This window comes from Sylvia atricapilla, chromosome Z (genome assembly GCF_009819655.1).
Source record: "Sylvia atricapilla isolate bSylAtr1 chromosome Z, bSylAtr1.pri, whole genome shotgun sequence".
Classification (NCBI taxonomy): Eukaryota; Metazoa; Chordata; class Aves; order Passeriformes; family Sylviidae; genus Sylvia; species Sylvia atricapilla.
The window spans coordinates 29,396,054-29,423,018 of NC_089174.1; the positions used below are offsets into that span (position 1 = coordinate 29,396,054).

General features: G+C 40.0%; 1 protein-coding gene across 3 annotated transcripts in view; it reads right to left on the reverse strand.

Moving 5' to 3' along the window:
• Positions 1 to 26,965, reverse strand: part of APBA1 (amyloid beta precursor protein binding family A member 1) — an 88,712-nt gene that overhangs the window by 25,142 nt on the left and 36,605 nt on the right. For 2 of the 3 annotated variants that reach the window (XM_066339944.1, XM_066339942.1), the window contains exons 2-4: positions 18,749 to 19,953; positions 7,002 to 7,103; positions 3,699 to 3,738 (exon numbers count right to left, since the gene is read on the reverse strand). In XM_066339944.1, the coding sequence (XP_066196041.1) occupies positions 3,699 to 3,738; positions 7,002 to 7,103; positions 18,749 to 19,900 (1,294 nt within the window). In that variant the 5' untranslated portion in view covers positions 19,901 to 19,953. Of the gene's footprint in view, positions 1 to 3,698; positions 3,739 to 7,001; positions 7,104 to 18,748; positions 19,970 to 26,965 lie in introns of those variants that run through there. The other variant, XM_066339943.1, reaches the window with a different exon arrangement.

Genomic DNA, 26,965 nt, shown 5'->3' on the forward strand with positions numbered 1-26,965 from the left:
GGCTGAAATTGCTGTGGTGCAGTGTCCTCTCCCTTCTTAAATATAAAATGCAAGAGGTGCTACCACTGTCATTGATGGGCTCAGCCTTGGCCAGCGGTGGGTCTTTCTTGGAGCTGGCTGGTGCTGACTCTATCAGGCAGTAAGTTTCCAGCAGCTTCTCACAGAGGACACCCTTGTAGCCACCCCACTACCAAAAACTTGCTATGCAAACCCAGTACAACATCTCTACAGCAAAAGCTGCAATTGCTCATCCAGCCTGTTTCTCACAATAGCTCCTTCTTTGTAAGTAGAGATCAGCTTGGAGCAAAATAAGCTGTGTTTTTTCACTGTGATAAAAGACAGACACAGTTACTCAGCTTGCTCCTCATCCATCCAAAACAGCCTTGCAACAGTCACAAGCAGAAAGAGGAAAGGTGCAGTTTTATGGCAGCCATCAGCCTCTTTCTTGCTTATGCATTAACCACAGTTGATCAATAAGCAGAACAACCTCTCTGGGAATACTCTATATATACCACACATCTCAATATCTTTATGCCACAGAACTTTAAAAACAGTAGGCTTAACAAAGATACTGTGGTAAAGTACTGAGTTTAAAAAAAATGTTATTAAATACACAGAGCATGGGCTCTCTTGATGGCAAGTAACTCCCTTAGTCCACAGATCCTTAGAGATCCAACACCCATCAACTTCTGTGGAAAATGATGGAGTGTACAGTGTTCATTACCAAGCAGTGCAAACCTTTACAAAATAGCACTTATGATTTGTAAGATTTTTGGTGTTTCGCAGCTTTATGTAAAAACTTTATACATGAAAATGTTTCATTTTCATACCATGTTAAAGCTGTCATGATCCAAAAGGCAGGCTGCTTAACCTAAGAAACTTCCTGTTCTTAGAAGGGAAAACAAATTGTTGTTCAAGACAAGTGAAAATAATAATCATATTAAAGAATGCTCATGGTAAACATGTTCACATTTTATCACAAAACAACTGTGTTTACATTTGTCTTTTGTTTTTCCTCTAAAAAAAAAAACTCAAGGGATGTCTTGAACTATAAGGTGATGGGGCTTTAAGTTCCAAATTACTTGGAATGCCAGTTTTGTTCTACTGATAACACATGAAACTAAGAACCCCTCAGAATGAGCATGGGTAGTTCTGTTCTCAAGGAAAAGCAAGTCATTATTATGATTAAAATAATAAAGAAAGAGCTGAAGATAAATATCACACTGAAACTATACATACGGACAGAAGCACATCTATAAATCTTGTGAGTAGACTTGTCTTCTTTATAATTTCTTTAAAAACAAAAATTTATTACTAGCAATTTTAAGATGCTTATCTTCAAGTGTGCAGTTTGTTCAGGCAGTATGTATCTGAAAAATTCTCAAAATGAACACGTCATTGCCAAGCACATGACCAAAATTTACACAGAAATCACAGCACATTTTAAGTGTTCCTATTTATCACTCTACATATGAAGGTCATTTCACCACTTCCACCACTTTACTACAAAGGGTGCAAAACTCTTTAGAGTACAATTTCTGATCAAAATGAGAAAAAAAAATATGAGCAAAGGTGTAACACTCCAAGAAACTGGCATATTAAACCCCAAAAAGGTACATGCTCCAACTGCATCAGAGGTGAACACACAGCACTGCTTTTTAGAATACCTCCTCTTCTTATTATCTCTGACAACAAAACTATTACCTCAACGAAAGCATTGCATAGATGCTAGCAGATTTTTCCATGGACTGCTGGTGCATAAAAATGGAACAGTGGTAATTTTAAGGAATTTTGTGCTGGACAGTGAACCAAGAAAATTTTAGTTATCAATTCTTTTTTCCTAATGTGCAGATATTTTATTTTTAAAAGCCCTTGATAGACAGGACTATCAAGAGGAGATGAATTTCAATTCTATGAGAGATCCTTCACTGTTGCAAAATTTCAGTCTTAGCTATGGACTAACTGATATTCTGGCCAGAGACTCCAAAACAGGCAGGTTATACTGCAAAGACTAAAACAATGATCGATCCGCAATCTAAAGAAAATTATCACATAATCAATTAAACAGAGGACACTGTAAACCCATCTAAGGAGTGACAAAGAAGTCCAAGTAAAGTATTACATCAATTGTATTTCTAAATTTAGATCAAGCACATGGAACAACCACCATCAGGTGAAAATGAAAAAAAAAAAAAAAAAAGGAACTCCTGTTGTAAAATTCAACACTACTAAAATCTTAACTCTGAGATGGGAAGCAGTAGAGGGAAGTAGCTGCTAAGCAAAGCAGATTTTCAGTGGCATGCCTGCCGATAAATCCAACAGAGAATAGACAGAGCACTACAGTCTCGCTTAGTCTGTTTTCCATGTCCACATACATTTGTGTATGTTGCTATCTTGTTTTGAAAGTGTCTGTCTAAGGATGGCAGGAGCCTCCCTTGGCTCATGGAAAATGTAGACCTCCTCCCTCCAGATTATTGTAATTGTGAAGTTAACGGGTTGTCAGGTCCAGCTATGAGAACAGGAGCAGCGGTTCTTTGCTGGTGTGTGTAACAAGGCCAACAACCAACACCAACTCTGGCATTAGCAGCAAACAGCACCAGGAGCCCCGTGAGCCCTTCCCGGCCGCGGGCGCTTTCCCCGCCGGGGCAGTTCCGGTCCCAGCCGGCAGGGGGCGCTGGCGGCTCCCGGCGGGCAGGGCGGGGGCGCCGATTCCCCCGCGCCTGCAGGGGGCGCTGTGGCGGAGCTCGGGGAGCGGGCGGGGATGGCGGCTGGGCCGAGCCGGGAAGGGATGGAGGCGAGGCCTCGCTTCACAAACCCCTGCGGCAGCCGAGCCCGGCGCCCCTGCAGGCGCTCTTGGAAACAGCAAGCTGGGATGGCAGAAATCTGGGGGCAGTAGATGAGGTGTGTGAGAAGCTCCGGAGCTGTGGCTGCAACCGTGGGAGGTCGCGGCAGGTGGGGGCTGCAGGGCCACAGGGCAGTGAAAGCTTGGAGCAGTGCTGAAGAAGCGGGGGCGGGACAGTGGGGCTCGGGGCTCCAGCAGGGCCGAGAGGGGCGAGCTCGAGATCCCCACGGCAGAAGAAGGCAGGATCGAGCCGGGTTCCAGCGGCAGCAGGGAATTCCTTTGCCCAAAACAGCAGCTCCCAGAGCCCTCCTCCGGAGCCGAGCGAGAGAGCCCGGCCAGCCACTGCCCTCTGCGCCTTTACCTGCCCAGTTCCCAGGTATCTCCGCCCTTTGGAGAGAAACCCCCCAGATTAAAAAGTGCCGCCAGATGCCTGAGCTTGGCCACTTCTTTGTTTTTCTTAAGTACCCATAAGTACCTAGTAGTTACTGTTTCTTAGCAACTTAGGGGAAAAATTCTATAGGTAAGAAGGAACAAAAGAAAAGAAACCTAAACCCCAACAGTTGAGTAATACCATAAAGAAAGCAGTGTTTAAAGTGATTTTGAGGAAAAAACCCAGTACAATTGTAACGAAACTACGAATGAAACACTAAACATCTGAAAGCCCCGTTTCCAAATTTCTGAAAGAGCATAGTAGGATTTAGCTCAGGTTCTAAATAAGACACAATAAAATCTAAATCAGTACACCTAACCATAGCAGCTTTTCTAGTCAGCGAATAAAAGTAAAATTTTATACATTATAAATACAAGTGGGTTTTTTGATGTGAAAAAACATTTAGAAACTGTAGAACTATCTTACCTTCAACATACGTTGGAAATGAAGCCAAGCTTTTTCTGGACTGTAATTAAGACAAAAAGGATTTCAAACAGAACATAGCATGCACAAATATGCATTAAAAATTTCTCTCTGCCAAAAAACCTCCAAAGTTATATCAGCCATAATTATTAGTAAAGGTAGAACACCACTTATTATTATTTATATTTAGTATTTTCAAAATCTAAGCTCCTACTAGAGTAAATTAAATGTATTCCATTTGTGTCTGTCTAGTAGACAATACGGTAAGAGCAGACTTCACTTATTTGTTGGTCTTCACTAGTGCATTGATTATCTACCAACAGGTGCTCTACTTTTAATAATCAAGAAATATGCAGCAAAGTACATAATACCTCAAAGATACTGGATCTCCCAACTACAAATAAATGCATATAGAATATAATATTTGCACTTTACTGTTATAATTCATGACTGAAACCATCATAAACAAAATACAATTATTCATTAGGAATGGTTTCAGATGCAGCCCTCACATTAACAGAGCCTACACTAAGATTTCTAGATTTTTAACAGTTTAGGGAGCAGCCTCTGTTCTGTGGGATAACTAGATTCACCATGACCTCACCACCAACTGTGCTTACACCATACTGAGCACAAAACCACATTTCGTAGCACCAATTACATAAATAGTGAAGGAATAAATAGAATCTCGACACACATTACTAATACCAAACATAAGCAATACCAAACCGTAATATCTTACTGGTATTTTCTGTGAAAGACTATGAGACTAACCCTTCAGACATCTGAAAGCTACAACTTCCAGTGAGTGAGACTCACCACTTTGTTTAATCAATAATGTAAACCACATACAAAAATTTATCAATGAAATTGTGTGTGGCACTATATAACTGGTAATGGATGTACTGAAATACATGCTGCTATTATAGGCAGTAAGTGGATAGTTAGTGAATCTATAACTGATTGTACTTAGCGTTAACTCCTCCAATGACTGCTTAATATAATTCTATTAAAAGAACATCTATACAAATTATCAGAATAATGCACAAAATCTTCATTAATTTTTAGTATATTTCTAGATTATACACCTGGAAATACATGCCTAGTTATTTTTTCTTATGACAGGCAACTTACCAGCATCTGTGTACTAGTGGAAAAACCAGGTAAAACTAGAAAGGAGACAGTTATGTAACAGGTGGACTGACTTAGCCCCAAGGAGCTTTTTCCTTTGTACTATATGGAAAACTGATATAAAAATATTTTTAACCAACAATGCATGTCTTGGTATAAAATAAAATTTGTGAATTAAAAACAAAAGACATTTGACACAGCTGAGCCTGTGAAAGCTGTAAGTTCTTTTCACTCCCTATGAAACTTACTAAAGTATGTTGAGAATCCAAGAATCCTGTCCATCAGATTCTGTACTAGCATCAATAAAGATGTCAGTAATCTGCTGCTGCCAACACATTTAAGCTACTGTGAGGACACTGACAAGCCTTTTCACATCTGTGGCTCCTTCACCTCTTTCAGATGAATGTTCCTACTGAACGACTTAGCCATACAGACTCCAACAACTGTTTGCAATAGTTGCTGATATAGTGCTGAAGAGGAAATTCAAACATTGGGCTCTGACAGGCATAGATGTCAAATACCCTACACATGAGAGGCAGCTCACATACATAAATGCTCTACAAAGTATTTATTTCTTCTTAAGCAGTGAACAAAATCTATGATACAGATTTAGGAACTGTTCAGCACTCTAAGTAGCAACTTATTTTCAGGAGAGACTGGTGCAAACCACCATCATCTATGGTTTTATTCTCACTCACAAATTTCATTTTTTTTGTTCACTACCCAAGTAGAAAGGCATTCTATTAAAACCACTAGAAGAGTAAAGTAACAGATAAAGTTACCAATAGGTGGAAATCTACATCTTTTAATCTTACATAGCAATGAATAATGAATTATCAAGGTCATTCATATTTTATTACTTTCAATAATCTTGCAGCCATCTGGTATTATAAATTTATATTTAATAAAAAGGTTTCTCTAAGACCTAAAAATCCAGAAATTTTGAGGCTGTTTTATCACTTTCATTCTTGCATTAGAAATACTAAAGCAGGTATTATTCCCCATCTGAGGGAAACTAACAGCCCAATACATCCTACAGTGAAACCACCTCTGTAACTATGTGTAAGCACATCCTAGCAATTGAAATCAACAGTGTTCCATTTGATTTCATTCTTTTAGTAAGTTTACTGATACCTAAAAATAACTAAAATATAGAATACATAGTGACAAAGTCTGTAGTGAAGAATGCTGAAGGCTTTAATAAGCTAATAGTAAAGCAGATGAAAACTTAAAAGCATGATCTATAGTTGAAAACTTGAGATTATGAAAAATTATGGGTTTTTTCAGTCTTCTGAAATTTTTCCGTATCTTCTAAATGCAAATGCAGACTGGCACAATTACATACACATTACAACCATTCCTATCCCTTGATAGTTGCAAAAGTAAAAAGGAACAAATGGATTATTTAATTAGCGGTTCACTTTCAAACCACTAATACTAGATCAGATTTTTAATTTTGGAAGATAAGTCATGCATTGCTGTAAGTAACAATACGGTATTTTGTTATGCTAGTTTCTAGATTGTTTTCAAGTTTATTTAAAAAAAACAAATAAACCAAATATCAGCAGATTTTTCTGTTTCCAGAACCTACCACTCTATACTAATCCAAACCATTCTTACATCAAATTATTTTCTTTTCACACTATGAGCAGTTCTATTCACACTTATTTTGGTTTGGTTAACTACTGCAGTCTAAAACACGACCAGGTGTGGGGAAAAATCCCCCAAGTATGTAGCTTTATTCTAAGAAGCCTAGAGTCAGGAGTTAAATTCTGACTAAGAATCACTTGCAGGCCAGTTTCTACAATGACAAAATATTAAGCAGCATGATTTATTACATAGTTAATTAATGTTAAACATTTTTTCATCTGGCTGAGAAATACTCCTTTGTAGTGGGGGAAAAAAAAGGACCTTTTGTTTTATCTCTGCTATGGAGTGTATGTTGGCTCTTTGGTAAATGAGTACCCTGCAGCCTCTTAAATTTAGTGACAACGAAACACAGAGTCAGAAATGCCATGACAGAGAGTCTTCAGCATGATAGAAATTAGTCAGATAGCTAACCAAGCATAAGGTAAAAAGAAGAAAAGGGATTGCACAGGTATAAGGAAGCATGGAAAATTAAGAGGCATAAGCAGCATGAACAGGACTGTAGCTTTTAGAAAGGTTTTACTCTACCTCTTTATTAGTAGAAGCCTCTGCTGTACTGCAGACATCCTGGTGATGTGGCCTGCTTGATGATTCAGCACCTCGAGGTGAAGAGGAATCTGGAGATGGAGACTAGTGGCAAGAAAATCAAAAGTTATTGAGAATGCCCAATACAGAAATCATTCTTTCATATTCTACATCCTATGCTCTGACGTTCTAAGAAAGAAAAGGTAAAGTCACCTAAGAGTAAGCTGTGATGGGAGACAAGTGAATTGACCTTAAGCAGCACAGGGATTCAGCTAAAGTTAATTTAGTTGTCAAACTGGGAAAAGTGAAGAAAAGACTGAAATTTCCCCATAAACACACATGCCCTCAGGCATTATTAACCTGAGGTGCTAAACTAATCTAATCTGAGCAGTGGAAGACTACAGCGTTGCTCATAAATGTTACTCCATTAACTCAGAAAGCAACTTTTATAAACTGTGCAGAGTAATACTGAGTTATTCAAGAATTTATTAATATATTTGATGATGATTTAATACCAGTGTAATCAAGGACTGGGATTCCTCATTCTAAATACAGTAAAAACTTGGAAAATATTCAGCAGTTCATGCTATGAGCTCAGTACATGCTATTTAGATCAGATTTCCACATTATCCTTTTTCCATAAACAATTCAGTAGAACAATTGTCTACATGACTGATCAGCAAGTATCTTGATAAAGGGGAAGAATATTCTGGGAAAGGATATTCTAATCATAGCCAATTCCTGATGAGCACTGGTGATGTGAAAAAGCTGTAGCAAGGTATCTGAAGTACAGAGCAGGGGACACTGGTATGACAGTGTTACACAAGAACAGAGAATGTGGAATTAATGAAGGTCACCAAAATGAAAGAGTACAAAGATTAACCCAGCAGGCATTTTTAGAGGCACATTTTAAGGGGATACATACAAAACATGTCTGCCCAAGCCAAAATGGAAACCTTCAAAAGGGAGGTTTAGCATTTAGCTACAGCTGGGTATTTAGCCCAACAGTCCTGGCATTCTACACTCTTCTTTAACGTAGGAAGAGTGCAGCTCTAGCTTTGCCAGCTCAACAGTACATCACTGATGGCAAAACAAGTCAAATGCTATTCTTATCTTTTCATGAACAGTGTGACATAGCTTTTCTCTGAGGAAACAAGTCATACCAGAAAAGGGATACATTTCCAGTGGTCTGAGCTGGCAGAGGCTCCACCCCCATGCTCTGCATCTACTGCAGCTGAAAAATTGAGTTCTATGAAATAGTCAACAAAGAACCCACAAAACCAAACCAAGAACAACAACTAAAAACCCAAACATCTAAGTTTCTCTTAGCCTCCCTTAGATATGAAATAAAACAAGAAAACATAACTCCCTTCTCCACTGCTTTCTCTTTACAGACATTCCTCTATCTCAGATAATAACTATTAAAAATAAAGTTAACTAATAAAGGCTTCCACAGACTAAAGAAGCAGTTCTTTATAGATATCTCCTGTGTTAAACAGCAGTTCCTGCATGTCCCTGTATTTTGACTCTCAACTGCAAGACAAAAGAAGATGCAGCTGTGAAAGAATTCCTAGAAAGCTGGCATGTGGTTACACCATCAGACTGAAGAATTACTTGCCCATAGAGCATGTGAGCAGGGGCTGTGGGAGAGACATAGGCTCCCTTGACTTGCTGTGTAATTACAAGTCAACAGTGCCACAGTGATGCAACTGCACAAATGGCAACTCCTATTTACATAAGGAAGAGTTTTCATAGTGCTCACATTCTTATAATTATGCAGTATTTTTGTACTAGGAATAAATTTAAAAGGTGCATAATGCTATCAATGCAATTATGACATCTCTAGACATTGTAGGATTGAGCTTTAAACAAGAAACAAAGAAATCAGTTTAAGCATCAAATGTGTATGTCCACACCCAAAAAAGCGCTTGTTACAATGACTGAAAACTCTCATATTCACACACTGAAGGATAAAGATTAAGGATTTCATTTAAACCAGACAATTAGCATTAAGGAATTGTGCATCATTTGAAACATACTAATGGTTATTCCAATGGCACTATACCTGCCTTTACTCAGCTATTTTCATCTACAAAGTATCAGAACTAAGTTATTACACAGCTTCCTATGTGCTCTGTTTGAATGTCTGCTCAAATACGTATTTTGGGGGAGAAAACCCCTGAATAACAACAACAACCTCATAAAAAACCACCCTCAAAAAAACAAACCAAGAACCACAACTACCAAACCCAAATATCAAACATCTTACAAAGTCTGCTGCATGACATGACATGACAGCTATCCTTAAAAACATTTGTACAGGAAAGCCCACTCTTTGAAGAATTACCATGCAGTTCTCTTTGACACCAAAATGCATTTTTAGAGGTACTATATATAACATACAAGGAAAGACTGCAGTCACAGAAATAACAAGAAATATTTTGACGGATCATAGCAAATAAATAAATTGCAGAGCTATTCCAAACAAAGTCTAAATAAAGGCTTAGTGACCATTTCACTGCCATTAGCCATTAACAAAACAAGTTTTAGAAGCCTAACAAAGTTGTCATCAGAACAAACACAGTAAGGCCACACAATGCATGCTGTTATTGGGCATGGGCATCTATCAACAGAATTACAATTTTTTTTAGATGCAGCAATAAAAAAGTGATAGCTATCCCTTTTCTCTTGAATATCTACTTACATTTTTTTTACGATACTCAAGCTGGTACATCCAAAAATTCTCCATCTCAATTTTGGCGTTGTTTGACTCTAACTAACATACAACCCACTTCACCAGAGAAACCTTCCTTGCTCTTGTGCAGAGGGATTTAGTAACAGAACTTATAAAAGGAGAGGATTGTGTTGCAGCTAGCCTATCCAGGTCAATCCAGCTGTTTCCAATACAGTTCATGAAGAGACGTAACTGACACTGAAACACCTTCAATTATAACCACTTGCTCTTGCCTTATATGAAGGCAGTGTTGTTTTATGTGCTTTTAGCAGCAGATCATTTGAAGAGAGTACAGTTTGTGGGTCACATAGTCACACATAAGACTAGGACAAACGAGATGAAATCACAGACTCATAAAGTTACAGAATCTTTTAAACTGGAGGGGAACTTAAAGACCCAGCCACCCTGGCCTTGAACACTTCCAGGGATGTGGCACCTGTGAAAATTCAGTGCCAGTGCCTCACCACCCCCGCAGTACAGAATTTTTCCTTCTATCTAATCTAAACCTACTTTGTCAATTGGATGCAACTCCCTCTTGTCCTATCGCTACATATCCTTGTAAGAAGCTTTTCACTGACCAGTATTCCCAAGTCCTTACCTGTATAGCTGCTCTCAGTGAGTTCTTCCAGTTTGTTTTGGGATTGCCCTGGCCCATGTGCAGGACCTTGCACTTGGCCTTGTTGAATTTCATGAGGCTCTCACAGGTCAGGTCCCCCTCTCAAGCCTACCCATGTCCCTCTGGATGGCAAACCTTCCCTTCCAGTCTGTCAACCACACCCCTCAGCTTGGTGTTGGCAAATCTGCCAAGGGTGCATTCAATCCCACTGTCCATATTGCTCACAAAGATGTTAAACATCACTGGTCATTTTTTGTTTTGAAAAAGGTTGTTTATTCAGAGATTTTTATAGTATCATTTGACACCATGCTGGAGAATCCCAGCTAGCTCACGTTACCCAGACTGTGCCGAGAGTGGCTGCCCCGGCTCCGGGCCAGTTTGGGCACAGATGGCAGTGGAGCATGGCTGCTGATTCAGGCAGCAGCGCAGCTGCTCTCTACAGCACCAGCCGTGAAGCACCCAGGATCAGAGTAAAAACCAGGGAGGGGTCTTTTGTGTGCTTCTCAAAGGACTTTATTCCCCAAGGGGGGCAGTGAAGAAAAAACTGAGGAACAAGGCTTTGCACAAACTTTTAAACAGGAAGGTACACAGGGAGGGTACAACTCTTCAACCGGTCAGGGATATGACAGAGAGGAGATTATGGAGGGGTTGAAAATATGACAACCAGTAGGAAAGAACATGGGAGTGGAAAGGGTCACATGTACCAAAGGGGCTTGGAGGAACAGGGAATTCCTGGGAAGAGTTTAGGCGGGGGTAGGGACAACAAGGACTAACAGGGAACCTTCTGGATCCAAGGGCAGGGATTAGGGAGGATTGACAATATGTAGATGAGGTAACAGGGGGGTCTAGGGAGTGAATGGCAACAGGGCAAGGAAGGAGAAAACTTGGGGTAAAACCATCCACCCAATCAGAGGAATAGGAACAAACCAATCAAAAGTACTTAGAAAAGCATGCATAAAGAAAAACACACCACCACAATCATATGTGTGGACAAATCAACAGATGCTTCCTTCAGAAATTCAAGATTCACTGGAACAAGAGGGCATTACTTATTTAACACACATGTCTCTACAGGTATTATGGCACAGGTATGGCAAAGTCTCCTTGCACATTAGCTCAGGAAACAATGAGATAAAGCAAGGCTTTAAATTTTGTTGTTGTTGTTATTGTTGTTTAATTTTACAGATAGTGTTCTGAAAAGAACTCATACACATGAGGAAAAGGTCAAATGACTATGGAATCTTCAGGTCCAACAAGCAAGTATAATCAGATTCATTCTATCACAAGAACTGCCTTTCTTAGGACAACTATGGCAGTAAATCTTCCAGGTTTTAGTAAAATATAAACTGAAACCATAGGTTTTAGTTGGCATAAATACCCATAAAGAATGAAGCTAAAAACAAATGATTATTGGTCTTTGCTGAAAATTTTTTTTAAGTATAGTGCTAAAAATGGTGGGCTTGAAAAAAATGATAACAACTTAGCCCTTTACACCTATTTCCATAATGAGGCACAATCAATGCAAATCAATTTATAATTTTTATGTATGGAAAAAACCTAACTTTGTACTGTAGTTTTGGTATAACTGTCTCTGCAAATACCTTGTGCAGTTACCCATCAGTTTGCTGGGTGGTGCAGGACCTGCCCCCTGTCAGTTTGTGCATTCATGATATGACAAGGTGACCTCAGACAAGGGTACTGCTGAACTCGCTCATAACAACAGAACTCAATCAGAACAAGTGATTAACTGCTATAGGACCTCTCCATATAGAAATTTCAGGCAGCCTAAAGAGATTCCCCCAAAAGGCTCCTCCTGTGCCCAAGACAACTGATAAGCAGCATGTATCACTTTAACTACTACCTTGGGTAGTTAGCATCTAAAATGAGGTTGGGTCAGGACTCTGATCCAACAGCGGAGTCATGTAGTTGCTGCCGCAGAAATGACCAATTTGCTTATGGGTAAGACTTGCTGGTAGTCAACAGAAATTGTTCCTGACTGTGCAGATAACATTGTGTACAAGAGTCTTATGTACACATTTTTGTTGTTTTGTATGTAGCTTAAGGTAAACAATAGCAATGGATCACACATGCTGGAGTGACCAGCTGTATCTAAGAACAAATGCAGTTTGGGAAGTCTTGGTTTGTGGAATTTCCCCTGATCCAGGTGATGATGTCCTGCAAAGACAGATCCTCCTGTCACTTGCCACCATCTGGACAATTAAAAACAATCCCATTTGAGAGATCTGACTCGGTGCTGGCTGCTTCTCTGAGTACAGACTCCCTTAGCCATAACTTCAAGCACAGTTTTCAAGTCAGTCTGAAATAATAACTGTGGATTCCTTCTCTGTGTTCAGAAGATTTTAACTATAGCAAGTGCCATTTTAGTTTTCAACAGCACAGAAAAATCAAGTTACTTTCATCTTTCAAAAATTTAAAAATGTAATCAAACAAAACAATATTCAAGGGGTTATGTATCCAATGCTCACCATAATTTAAAAGCCAGTAACTCATCTGGGACTGTTTGCCTTCAAGCAGACTAATTGCTAAATTTAAGCTTTCTTCTGTGTGATTGATGAATGGAATACTTTTTGTTTTGGTTTGCCTTGGCTCTTTAGTGATTTTTGGTTTGGTGAATTTGGGACTTTTTTCCCTGAATAATCTTAAGTCTGGATGTGTCATAAATGATGGAAAGGTGACTTATAGTTTGTGTGCTCAACAAACAGTTTTAAAAGATCTGCTCGAAAAAAAACCTCAACCGTCAATAAAAACTCATCTTTAAAAACTCAACTCAATAAAAACATTCTGTTTCCCTTCTCTCTTTTCCCCTCTCAGCTCCTTTATTACTGAAGCCTGCTTAATTTTTTAAAAGACTTCTCCATTGCCTTTTAATAATACATTACTCCTGCTGTGGAAAAAGTGAAGCAAATTCATCTCCATGAAAACACTGAGGTATCAAAATTGAGAAAATCCTGCAACTGAGAATGCAAGGGTTGAAATAAAATATACATAACCAAAAACAACAGAGAAGCAAAACAATGTGGCTCAATTCTGTTCCACATGCAAGACTTGTATTCAGCTCTGAATTTCTACTTCACAAATTAAAACCATCCATATATACCTGATTTTACTTTGTATTAGAGTTTATTCTAACATCCCCCCACCTCAAATGTCGGCAGAGGAACAGAGATTATAGAACATCAGTGGCAGGCCTTTGGAAAACCAAAGTCTTGGCATGCAGAAACAGATTATGTCTGGCAGGTCAACAAAGCTTCACTTTCAGATATATAACCCCACAGATAACTGAGGAGATCTCAGAAAAAAAGTAATAAAAATTGGTTCTTAAATGGACAATTTCTGCACCAAAACAATGTTTTCTCCTGATTATGGCAGAGTTGAAGTAGGCAGCCTGCTTCTACTGTTTAATTCACAACCCAAAAAAATCTACTTGACTTTTTTGTGCCTTCCAGTGCTTTTCTGAGTAGGTATTTGTACTTCCACAACTAAGCAAGTCATTCTTCTCAGAGCTCTGTAACAAAGATACTTTTTTTCCATACATTTTAAACACCAGAATATTTCATTGCATTTTGAATTACCTACTATCAAAACTGTAATCCTTTCCACTTTAACATGTGGATGCGTATTTATCCTTAAATCCAGATCCATGTGCTGCAGGTTGCCTATTTAGACCTTTAAACGCCACTATTTCTGTGCTTGGATAGGCACATTCACAGAAGGTTTCCAGTGGAAAATCTGACAAGGATGGTGAGCAAGAGCTACCTAAATGGGATATGGGCTTACTCATCCAGTGAGGTCACTGTGTGCATCTAGAATGTATTTTCCCAAAGAATGTATGTCTCCTGCTCCACTACTCTCGGGCACAGATGTGCTACAAGGTCCATGCTTAAGCTTCTTCATAGCTCCGCTACAAACTTTATTCAGTATGATGAAAAGGCTGAGAAAATTTGGATTGTTCAGCCTAGAAAACAGAGGCCTCAGGTAACCTAACTGCAGCCTTCCAGTGCCTGAAGGGTGCCTAAATGAAAGCTGGAGAGAGATTGCATGCAAGAGCAGGTAGTGACAGGAAAAGGGGCAATGGCTTCAAACTGAAAGAGGGAATGTAGAGATCAGATACTAGGAAGAAATTCTTTACTTGAGAGTGGTGAGGCACTGGAACATGTTGACAACAGAAGATGTAGCTGCTTCATCCCTAGAAGTGTTCAAGGCCAGGCTGAATGGTGCTGTGAGCAACCTGGTCTAGTGGGATGTGTCACTGCCCATGGCAGGGGGTTGGACTAGATGATCTTTAAAGCCTCTTCCAACCCTAGCCATGCTATGATTCCATGATTTTATGGGTGAACAAGGTCTCTCAATTTCACAGTCAGAAAACACAATCTTGTTCCACAAAAGAATCAACAACGCTGTTCCACAGCCTTTTCCATCAAGAGTCAGTTTCCTGATCTCACGCTTCTTGCAGCTGTGCAGCTCTAACTGCTATTATATTTGAAAAAGAGATCCTCATGAGGCCATATCCAAATGATGGTCTGCTTTGGTTTAAAAGGTTTCTGATAAACAGCCCTTGGAAATATAGGTCAATTGTATGGATCTCATTTGTGTGGCAAATATTAAAAAATACTACCTTTATTCAAAAGACACTGAGGATTTTTCAGCTTTTATCAAATACACAAGTACAACACCTTCCCCACAAACTCACTGTCCAGACCACCCCTGATGAAAGTGAAAGCATGCATCATTAAACCAGGGTGCACAAAGCACATGGCAGCTAATATTCTCCATTGTAAAATATTAAACAAGTACCTCTTTAAACTATTTATTTATTCACAGCAGTCTGCTACCTGCCTCCTACACCATAGGACTACTATAGTTTATTACAACAGATCATCCATGGGCAGTGAGCAATTTACTTTTCTCATACATCTGACCAAATATTCCTCTTGAGAATGTTTGAGAATAAACTCAGGAATGACTGATAATCCTGGTAGATTAACCTGTGAATAGAATTGGAATCAGGACATCTTCAGTACACACATATACAGTGATCTCTATCTTTCCTACCATCACACTCATTCCACGTCTTTCCTAACAGCCCCAAATTACACCTAGCTGCAGGTTAGCTGAGTACTTCTGAATTGTTAGCTTCTTAAAATAGTCTCTGGACACTTCCAAATGGCATCATACCAAGCATTCTGCTGTGACTGTATTAACCAAATGCTCAGGACTGGGGGGTAACAGCCACCTTCCTCGGAAAAAAAGGCAAAGAAAGCTGTTCTATTTAATGAGCCTCAACCACAAATCATTCTTCTGGCTTCACTGGTCTCAAGTGGAGAGCTTCTAGCTAAATAAAAAGTGACTGTTGTTTGTATCTAATGAAGTCTTACAAGTTTCAATATCATATGATTAAGAAGACAGTATTATTAGAGATATTTTCAGGTAAGTTCTGTCTCTAAAAGAAAATTGTTTTGCTAAAAAACAATTTGAGGATAATTTTCAAAGCAGACTTGCAAAATAACTGAAGGCAAAAAAAAAAGCATACAATTTGCATTATTTATCTGCAGTAATTTGATACTTCTGGGACAAGAAAGTATCGTGTCTGCCTGAAGGTAAAAACACTCATATTTCCAGGTCAATGCTATAAATCAGACTGAAAAACATCTCTGGCATATACTGGTTACACTGAAAAGCCCACATCTGAGATCCTGCTTTTTTCTTGAGGGAGACAGAAGAACAACTTACAATTAGATGAAGGGGCTTCAGCTATAGTTTTATTACACTGACCACTTATAGTCACTTAGTCAACACAAGCTACTTTTGCCCAATATACAGCTAAGCAGTTCTAGGAATGCTTTATTAAATAAAGTAGACAGTTTTTGAGTTGCCATCTAAATTAAAGAATCCAGTAAAGCAAATACATACCTCTTTTTCAGGGAAAAACAAAATTCCCACTCAGTCCTAAATCCCTTCTACAAGTCTCCTCAATCTGCTTTAGATCTTCTGAATTATTTGTGTAATTCATTTCTGCCATCCAAAACACTGACTCTTTGTACACCTACAGCCATTGTTTCTCTCTTCACTGAGCTATACTAACTATCATTATACATCACTCTTTTGATTTCAGCCAGCCCTGGAAATTTCAGTCAGGTTCTTATCTGACATGGTACAAAAAATACTGAATGAGAAATTAAATTTTTGGTGCAAAATGGGAATCTCTATGTACTTCAATATTTAATGTATACAGAGACCAATAAAAACACCTGTTTTGTTCATTATATGAGCATACCAGGCTGAGTCATATCAGCACATCTCAGAAAAGTTCAATTTTGCAAGATGCACCTGGATTTTAGACAGCAGGGGAAGCACCTTCAGGAATAACTTGGTGCTCTCAGGATTCTCAACCTAATGTCACCAAGACCATCCCGGTACTCAGTGTTACAATCAGTTAGGAAGCAACAGGAAGTTCTTCGACCCTCCAAGATCAAAGACAGTAATTTACAGACAATACTGCAAACAAAATGTGAAGAAAAGGAGTAATGTGACCTATTTGAAAATGGAGACAGAAATAATTTTAGTTTTGGAAACTTCTAAAGTTAAGTTAAAAATAATGGTTTCCCACACAAAATAATCCGGGAAGATTTCTTCCCTCACATGACTGCAAATCAACTCTGTAACAGACGTAACTTTAAAAATATTTGTAGAAGTAACTTCTGCAATATGATTGTTTGGGCTTTAAGGTTCAGTTACATTTTCTATTAACTATCAAGAAAAAAAAAACCCACAACACACTCATCACTGTGTTTCCAATGGTTTTGCAGGAAAAATAAAATCTTAGAAGCTATATGTCTCAATCAGCTTGCATGTTTTTTCAGCATCCCAAACACCATGCTCCAAAAATCTCTTTCAATTTGTAGAATATTAACCTTCCTCATTTTGAAGACAGATAAACAAATCAGAAGTCTGTCATAAATCTACCTGGCATGTGATCTTTTTTCACCATCTGAATTCCCTTTGCAGTAACTGAGATGTCTTGAATAGTTCTTATGCATTCCTAAAATGTTACAATAATTCAGTCTAAAATACCAAAATAACACACAAGAAGTTCTACTTCCGCTGTTCTCCCCCCCCCCCCCCCCCCAACACACACACACACACACAAAAAAAAAACCAAACCCAAAAGGTCACAAAAAACATTCCACAGCAATAAAGAGGAATGGAGCAATGCTTACAGGTACTTGCCCTTTAAGTAATAACGCAGGAACATGTAATAGAGAATTCTTGGTCACTAAATTTAGCCTACCATATCTTTCAAGCATATATTTAACCCATTTAACAGTTGTTAATGAGTTTATTTTACTAAATAATACAAAAAAAAAAAAAAAACTTGAAGTAAAAATTATCTTAAAGACATCTGGAATCACAAACTGGTAGACAACCCTGATGCAAGTTAAACCTCATGCCAAAAGCACACAATTTCAGAAATGCCAGAAATGCTTAAATCTGAGCAAGTGCCTTCAATACTCAGGTTGCTGTAAATAAACTTCACAGTAATAATGTCATACACTGAGGTTCATAACATATTTCTAGAGACTGCAAGTTAATATGGAACTTTTCTAGAATATGAATCTGATCTATAATACCATCATAAAGAATAGTACCAGATTTCTGACAGAATTGTTGGGACTGTTATGTGACAGAACACAAAACAGAAAATTAAGAGTTAACGAAAGCACAAAGATCAACAGTAGAAAACTGTTTTGTGGGCTTGAGAGATTTTAGCCTGCTTAGCAGCTGCTAACATTTTCTCAAGGAAAAGTTTCTCAGGAAAGCTTTTTCTCAAAACAATCTTGGTAAACAACTATCCTTTCTCCAAACAATCTTTGTCCAGCTGGTGTTTTCTGTTTCTCTAGTTTAACCAGTGGTATTAGAAGAGGTGTCATTCCTATTCACCAATCATGTTGTATCGGAACACCTTATAAAAGGTAGTAAGAATTAGAAAATAAGGAGCCTTCTTTTTCTACACTTTTGCCTTCTGAAGTATCTGGAGTCTTTTGTGTCCTACAGTGACACTGTTTGGTTGGTATTCTAAAATACATTAAGGTAAATAAAAAATATTTATCATTTGTTTCAGAAAAGACACAGAAAGAGCTTCATGTGACAAATTCTTGTACAGCATACCTGGTGTCAGCAGTGTTAAAGAAAGAAAACCTGGCTACTTGTTAATGCATGTTTACTTCCGTTATGCTCTCCAGACTAAGCACTTTTGGAAGAATGAGACATAGAAGAATGAGATAGAAGCGACACAGAGACTCACTCCTTCACTGCCATGCATGTCACAGTTAAAAGAATTAGAGACAGATAACCTGAGAGGTGAAAGCTTTATGTACTCACATCTCCATCTAGTGGCCTCTGGTCGTCAGAATCCCTGGATGGACTGATGTCCTGCCGCATCACCCAGATAGGCTCCTTAGGTTCATCAGGGGTGTAAGGAGAACGGATGGTCCTTGTCTTCACCTCCTCAATAGCCTCTTTAATATCCTTGATGGCCAGTGAAATAGCATCTCTTTTTTCCTTGCTGTACCTCTGTACAGATTCTTCTGAGCCAGATGTAACTCGAGAACCAGATGTGAGCTGGCCATTACTTTCATGCCCACCACTGACAAGAGCTTGACCATGCTCCAAACTCTGCTCTGACTCTGGCATGTCTTCAGCTGCTTTGTCTAAGCTCTGGGAGCTCATACTCTGCTTCACCTCTGCTACAATCTGATCAATGTCCTCCTCTTGTTCATAACTATCCATTCTTGGGTAGGGTGCAAACTCTGCTTCCTTTTCAGGGCTGTCAGACTCTCCATCAGACCGTTCATCATAATGATGAAGACGGGCACCAAGTGCCTCCTTGCGGTAATTGTCGGCTTCCTCCCTCTCCCGCTCATACTGCTGGATGCCCTCCCTGACATCAAGATCTGGTGCATCTCCTATTTCCTCATACACATGCTCCTGCAGTCCATAGTCAGCATAAGCCTCGGCATACTGTTCATCCTCTCCTCGGTGGAAGAGGCGATGCGTGTAGACGTAACCCGAGTAGGCTGCATTCATGGCTTCTTCGTGCTCAATGGAATGGAAATGTAAGTGATTGGGCAATGTTCGGTTATGAATGGCCTCTCCATGCTCAGCCTCGGCATTCTCCGTGTACTCCTCGGACTCAGGCCTGTACTGCACTGCATATGCACTCTCATCCTCATTTTCCTGGACTCTTTCAATGTCATAACTGTCCTCCACTGTGGCTATCACATCCCCTTCTGCAGTATCCGTGTGATTGTGGAAACCACTCTCAGTGCTGGCTGACCGAGCTAACATGCTTTCCTCCTCCTGCCCAGACAGGCCCACGTGGCTGCTGCTGGTGTGCCTTGGGTAGCGAGCTGCATACCTCTGTTCCTCTTCCACCTCTGAGTGCTCCAGGTCAGCCTCCACTGACTCATTCACTGCTCCATTTGCTGGCTCTTCACTGATCTCCCCCTCAGGTGGTCCAACCAAATGGTTCATGGCAAGTTTTGGAGAGTAGGTCACTTATTCTGCTGACATTTTGTCTATCACAACTGGAAAGAAAAAAAACAAAAAAAAAAACAAAAAAAACAAAAAAAAAAAAAAAACCAACAAAAACACAAAACAAAAAAAAAACCAAAACACAAAACCCTCTGACATTACTGCCAATAAAAAAAAATGGAGTTAATAAACAGAAGCAACAAAATGTACCCTTCCTTCCCAGCAGACAAACATTTGACTCAGCTCTGCAGTCAGGTTAAGAGCACAACAGTATGATCTCTCATGCAAATGATCTCAAACAGCAGCAACCAATAACAGCACCCTTGGGGGCTGCACTTCTCCCTTCCATGAACAAACTCTTTGTGGAAGCATCATTTCCAAACAAGCCCTCTGGAGATGCTTGTATGCCCTGCAGTAGTATTGCAATAATGCTGGCATATTAGAAGAGCTAATTTTTGCCAAGAACTGAAACATGGCAGAGACGACAGAAATATTTCACCTTTGCTGCAGCACTCTCCCCACAGACCACTAATCTCCCCACAGACCACTAACATGACGCAAAGGAAGGATGCCATAATGTAAAACAGCAGATTTAGTCCTGTCACAGCAGTCTGCAGTTGCTCAGACACGACAGCTACGTGCATTCAATACTTCTTCAGCACGACATCTTCAGATGAGCTAGTCACCCTACGCACTTTTAAAAAACTAATTTAAGAAATTTAGCTGCACTCTTAGGGTGCAGTACATCTGAAGCACCTGTTTCTTCTCCCTAGAGAATCACACAACTAGATACAATACGGTTACCTCTCTGGAATCTACCTATAATCAGTTAAGATAGCTTCTTTCCTAAAACATGGAGAAGACATTAATATTCATAACCATGATCACATTGAGACTAGTGGGACATCTCAGCCTTGCTAACTTTCAGTAAAAAATCTCGAAAGGTTATATGATTTCTAGAAAGGTCTGCCAGTAATAAAAAATATGCAGGGAACAGAAACAGGCCTATCTAGCTCATAAGGTTTTATTTTTATAAATCAGCTTTGGCTATTTGGAACCTTGTCTTATGTTTTTAAGATGCGTAAGTGTCATAAAGAGGACATGAAATGTCCTTTTAGCTACCTAAATCAAGACATATATCCATAAATAAAATACAGCTCTAGCTTTTGACTTAGTGGTAGGTACTAAAAGAAAAGGTACCTATTGGAAGACTGCTAACTTGAAGGATCTATATAAGCATGTGTCAATTGCCAACTAAAAAAATTCTACACTTTTGCCTTCTGAAGTATCTGGAGTCTTTTGTGTCCTACAGTGACACTGTTTGGTTGGTATTCTAAAAAATTCTAAAAACTAAAAATTCTAAAAAATTCTAAAAACTAAAAAAATTAATGTGGATGTGAAATAGAACTTGGATCAAATCTAGTAAACTGAGGCGGGAAGCTCAGGTGGCACTTCGCTGACTAAATGAGCTCTGTGCAGAGCAGTGGGAAGAACATCCTGTGATGAGAAGCAACAGCAATTTTAGTTGCTCTCTATCAGAAAAGCTGACAGGCAGGCAAGCCAAGGTGTGAGTCACTTGCACTATAATTCCACAGGAAATCCAGAGGGTGCAGCTTCCAGTTCAGTGAACATTCCCTGTTTTTGTTACATCTAATGTTTCAGCCCTTTAAACACAGGAGTTCTTTTAAAAAAATCACAGTTGTAAAGTAATAGCTAATAGATACATTAGGTGGACCTGTAAGTATGTTGTACACAAACCAATCCCTTTTCAAAATAACTATGAAAAAACTCAGTCTGTTTTTTTCCAGCTAATGAAGGTGTTACTAACACTTCAATGACAAGATAAGGTCTTTTCCAGCTAAGACTTCCAAAGCATTAGGAAAGAATGGGAAGATTACAGGTGTATGTGTTGGTATGCACGAGAGGTAATAAACCAAACACTCTCCCACCCCCACACAGCATATGATAAGAAAGCAAAAACACTGGACAGCTTTCTACTTCTAGCCCACAAAACGGGTGAGAATGTCAAGGTGCAACAACTCTTTGAAAGGTCCTTCTGCTGTAATCCTCCTTGGATTCCAGAGGAATACATTCGGTGCAGGTTGCTCAGTTTGCAGCCTACCGTGTGAGCTGCAGATTGAGCTCTGGGTGGCAGGAGCCCCAGGGAAGAGGCTGGTAAGTGCCAGCTCTTTACATAACACAGGACATGAAGATGCTGGCACTAGCCAGGTGGATAGACAGGATGAACACTGTGACAAGGCTGGAGCCAAAGACTCCGGGAGGGAAAGTGAGACTTTGGCACACTTAGACTGTGAGGGAGTAAGAGCCATGGGGTTCCTTTGTTCAGGCTTCCTCCTCAGAGGCTCAGAGCTTGAGCTGTTTCTGTGTTACAGCACTGTGGATAAATGGCTTTGTGGAAAGAAACATCCAAGCCTCTGCTGTGGGAAACCTGGGGTCAAATAGGCCGGGAAACCTGAGCCTGTGCGAATGTGTAAGAGTCAGGTGGGGACCTGTCAGGTCACTGAAGTGACCACCATGAAGGGGCTTCAGTCCCAGCAGTGACAGTCCCAGTTGGTGGGACCGTGACTGTCAGAGTCTCGTGAATGGTGAGGCTGGGAAGGTCCTTCAATGCTTTCATGGAAGGTTCATGGAAGTCAATTATAAAATTTTCACTCTTTTCTACATAGACTGAATTAGGATAATATAAGAGCCTGGTTAAAAAATCTACCCGAAATTTGCTGCATTCAATTAGCAGCTGACTTGTGGCACAGTGTCACTGTCTACTCCCAGAAAAAGGGTAGTGCTGGTCAAAAGAAGTGAAGTTACATATAAACACAGGATAACGATCAACTTCCTGAAATTTTATCACGTGTATCCTAATATATCTTAAACTTAATTATGTTTTTAGAAAAGAAGGCAAAAATCAGCTACAAGATTCCTCAAGTCAAATAAGGTATCAAATACCATAATTTTTATGACAATAAAAGTACTCATAATTGCTGAAATTCATTATCCTGTTTCAGAAGTCTTAATAGATGTTTGCAACATAATGAGTTTTATGGACAGACAATATCACTGACATGTCTCAAAGAGATTACAAAGGATACAAAATACAGCTATAAACCACCTGGGAGACCCATCACTATCCTTTGAGTTACAGCTTCCATAGTTCCACATGTAAAAATTTTCTGATTCAAAGAATTCTCTCAGCTTGAGTTGAACTACTGATATCCCAAAACTTTCAGGGTTCAGTACTTTGAAGGGATGAGGAGAAAATGTTAAGATTTACTAAAAGCATCTTACTAAAAAACACTTTTTAGTAAAAACAGTTTGCCTTACCTCCTATAAATTAAATTCAAGGTTTTAATTTTGAAAACAATAACATTATTTATTTTGAAATCTAAAAAAATTCTTCGTTGTTTCAAAATAGGTTGACTTAGACATCTGATTTGAATGAATGTCCTTACGACACCTCAGTCCCAATAAGCTTCAAGAAAAGTAAGGTTCTGAGTCAATAACATTCATTTTATTCTTTAATGATCAGTCTTTAGGATAGTGAATTAAAGAACACCCATTAAGACCGGGGGCCAGAAGTTATCAAATCCCTGCTTATACATGGTACCTGGAAGACAACTAAATCCCACAGTTGGGGTTTAGGTTTCTTTTCTTTTGTTCCTTCTTACCTATAGAATTTTTCCCCTAAGTTGCTAAGAAACAGTAACTACTAGGTACTTATGGGTACTTAAGAAAAACAAAGAAGTGGCCAAGCTCAGGCATCTGGCGGCACTTTTTAATCTGGGGGGTTTCTCTCCAAAGGGCGGAGATACCTGGGAACTGGGCAGGTAAAGGCGCAGAGGGCAGTGGCTGGCCGGGCTCTCTCGCTCGGCTCCGGAGGAGGGCTCTGGGAGCTGCTGTTTTGGGCAAAGGAATTCCCTGCTGCCGCTGGAACCCGGCTCGATCCTGCCTTCTTCTGCCGTGGGGATCTCGAGCTCGCCCCTCTCGGCCCTGCTGGAGCCCCGAGCCCCACTGTCCCGCCCCCGCTTCTTCAGCACTGCTCCAAGCTTTCACTGCCCTGTGGCCCTGCAGCCCCCACCTGCCGCGACCTCCCACGGTTGCAGCCACAGCTCCGGAGCTTCTCACACACCTCATCTACTGCCCCCAGATTTCTGCCATCCCAGCTTGCTGTTTCCAAGAGCGCCTGCAGGGGCGCCGGGCTCGGCTGCCGCAGGGGTTTGTGAAGCGAGGCCTCGCCTCCATCCCTTCCCGGCTCGGCCCAGCCGCCATCCCCGCCCGCTCCCCGAGCTCCGCCACAGCGCCCCCTGCAGGCGCGGGGGAATCGGCGCCCCCGCCCTGCCCGCCGGGAGCCGCCAGCGCCCCCTGCCGGCTGGGACCGGAACTGCCCCGGCGGGGAAAGCGCCCGCGGCCGGGAAGGGCTCACGGGGCTCCTGGTGCTGTTTGCTGCTAATGCCAGAGTTGGTGTTGGTTGTTGGCCTTGTTACACACACCAGCAAAGAACCGCTGCTCCTGTTCTCATAGCTGGACCTGACAACCCGTTAACTTCACAATTACAATAATCTGGAGGGAGGAGGTCTACATTTTCCATGAGCCAAGGGAGGCTCCTGCCATCCTTAGACACTTGTCTTTCAAATCAGGACACCCACTTATTAGTTATTTATTCTTAGCAGCACTTTCCTCAAGCAAATACGAGGTCTGCCTGATCTTTCCCACCAGACCTGCGAAAAGCACTTTATTTCCTGCAAGCTAACAAAAATCCATAACCTACCTAAAATGCCACAGACAAAAGATAATATAAGCAAGAGAGGTTATCCGGCCTTGGAAATATAGACACAGTACTCCTCTGAATGATACTATAGCTCCATATTAATTACCTGGAACAACAGCTATGCACTGATAATCAAACATTTGGGAAAGTGCTCTGTAAGCACTCTTAGCTTTGCACACACGACTTGATGGATGAATCTGCACAACAGAAAAACCAGAGGTCGATTACTACTGCAACTAACTTTGTGAAGGTTAAACTACCTTCCTTTCTGTAAAGAAGAAAAAAATTAATAAATCTATATATTTCTTAAGCACCATAAAATTCAAAGTTTAATAATTTTTCTCTACTATTTTTAAACACCATCAAAGGGTAGACTGTCATCTCAGACCAAGACCACAACAGGCATGTCAAGTTCTACTCAGAAAAAGATATGCAGTAAGAAAAGGTTGAAAGCCTGAGTATTCAGATTCCAATTTGTTTTGTTATCTTTTACCCAAGTCCAGATGAATAATTATTTGATTTCTTGTATACATAGGCAAAAAGGAAACTATTATTATTGTTATTATTATTACTATTATTATTACTACTTTAAGAGTTTACAAGAGCATTATATATCACATTTCCACAGATTAATGCCGACTTGAATAAAAGCTCACACTCTTGCTAGGTCTATATCCTATAGTTACTGTCTCAGAACAAAGCTGTGTGCCACGTGAAACCAAGACTACACACACACAGGTGCACACACACTTTTCTGTCACATAGAGGGTAACATGGTAACTCAGGAAGGGACCACAGCAGGTCTCCAGTCCAACCCGGCCCACAGCACAGGCAGCTCTGAGCTAAGACCAGGTTTCTCAGGCCTTTATCCTTATTGGTGTTTGATAAGCTCAAAGACTTGTCTGGGCCTGAACGCCAGTGCTGGACTGTTCTTGCAGGAAAAATGTTTCTTCCTTATAGTCAGTTTTAATTTTCCCTGTTTCAGCATGTCTCAGGTGCCTCTAACCCTCCCTCCCGTCACACACTACTGTGAGGATCTGGCTGCATCTCCCCCATCCCATAGCCTGATGCCATCCTCCTCCTAGCTGAAGCAGCCCTGGTTCTGCAGCTGTGTTCCTTGAGGCTGGCCATCACTTCCTACCAGTATCATCCCTGTACCAGGGAGTCAAAAGGGAGGCAGTACCCAGGTGGCCTCTGGCAGACTCTGAGCAGAGGAGATGGTTCTTACCCTACCCTGGCTCTCAAAATCTTAACTGTCTCACACTGCCCCAGGTGCTGCTGATCTAAGGGGCCTTGTCTCAGATCTGCTATCTGGGCCTTGTCTCAGATCTGCTACTTGCCCCCACCACACCTAGCCTGTTATTTTCATGAGGGGTACTTATATACATACATATAATTTTTTTGGTAATTAATTATTTCATTTATAAGAAGCATGTTTCCTTTTGAAAGGATAATAATACAAATTATTATTATTATTATATTAGAATTCTATTAAAAATATAAATAATGTTGTTATTAATAATAATAATTTCATTTTATTATCTGTGTGAGCAAAATAGTTTTGTCTTCCTTAAAATACTTCAGCCACATTTACCCGTGTCTTCCATGAAAAACAGCTATTCTCTTAACATACTTACACATTACTCCAAAGGACATGAGGAATACAGAGACCTCTGACTGAATTTTCAAACGCATCCCACCTCAAGTGGAAATCTTGGCACACTCTCTGAGGAATTTCATAAAGCACTTCTTTTTTCCTGACTTCAGCAATACACCAATGTTTCCTGTGTACAGATCTCAACAAGACAAACAAATACAAGCTACCTCTAAAAAAAACCAACATAGTCTTTTAGCCAACAGATGACTGAGAACCACTTTAATTTTTTTTTTCTCTGAAGAGCCCCTATGGTAGGAAATTTCTGAGAATTTAACAGCATATGCGATGCCCAGTTTGAAGGAGTTCTCCTATACTAGTAACTCTCTTTTCTGAACTGCAACCTGCCAGGGAAACCTCATTGCTTCTGCTGCCATGTGCTAAGTAAGCTCACCCAAAACAGCTTTAAATAAAAAAGCTGTGAAACTTTTATTTCTTGCCAGTCAGCAAAAGCAGCACCTGGAAAGTGACATTAACATCCACCACATGCACACATACAGATATTGATTCATAATAATGAGGCTGAAAAACTGTGAACACTTACAGTAACTATAAAGCAGAAAAACAGCATGCACAATATTGCCCTCCACACAAGAACTCACAATGTTTGTTAATAGTAGACAGATCT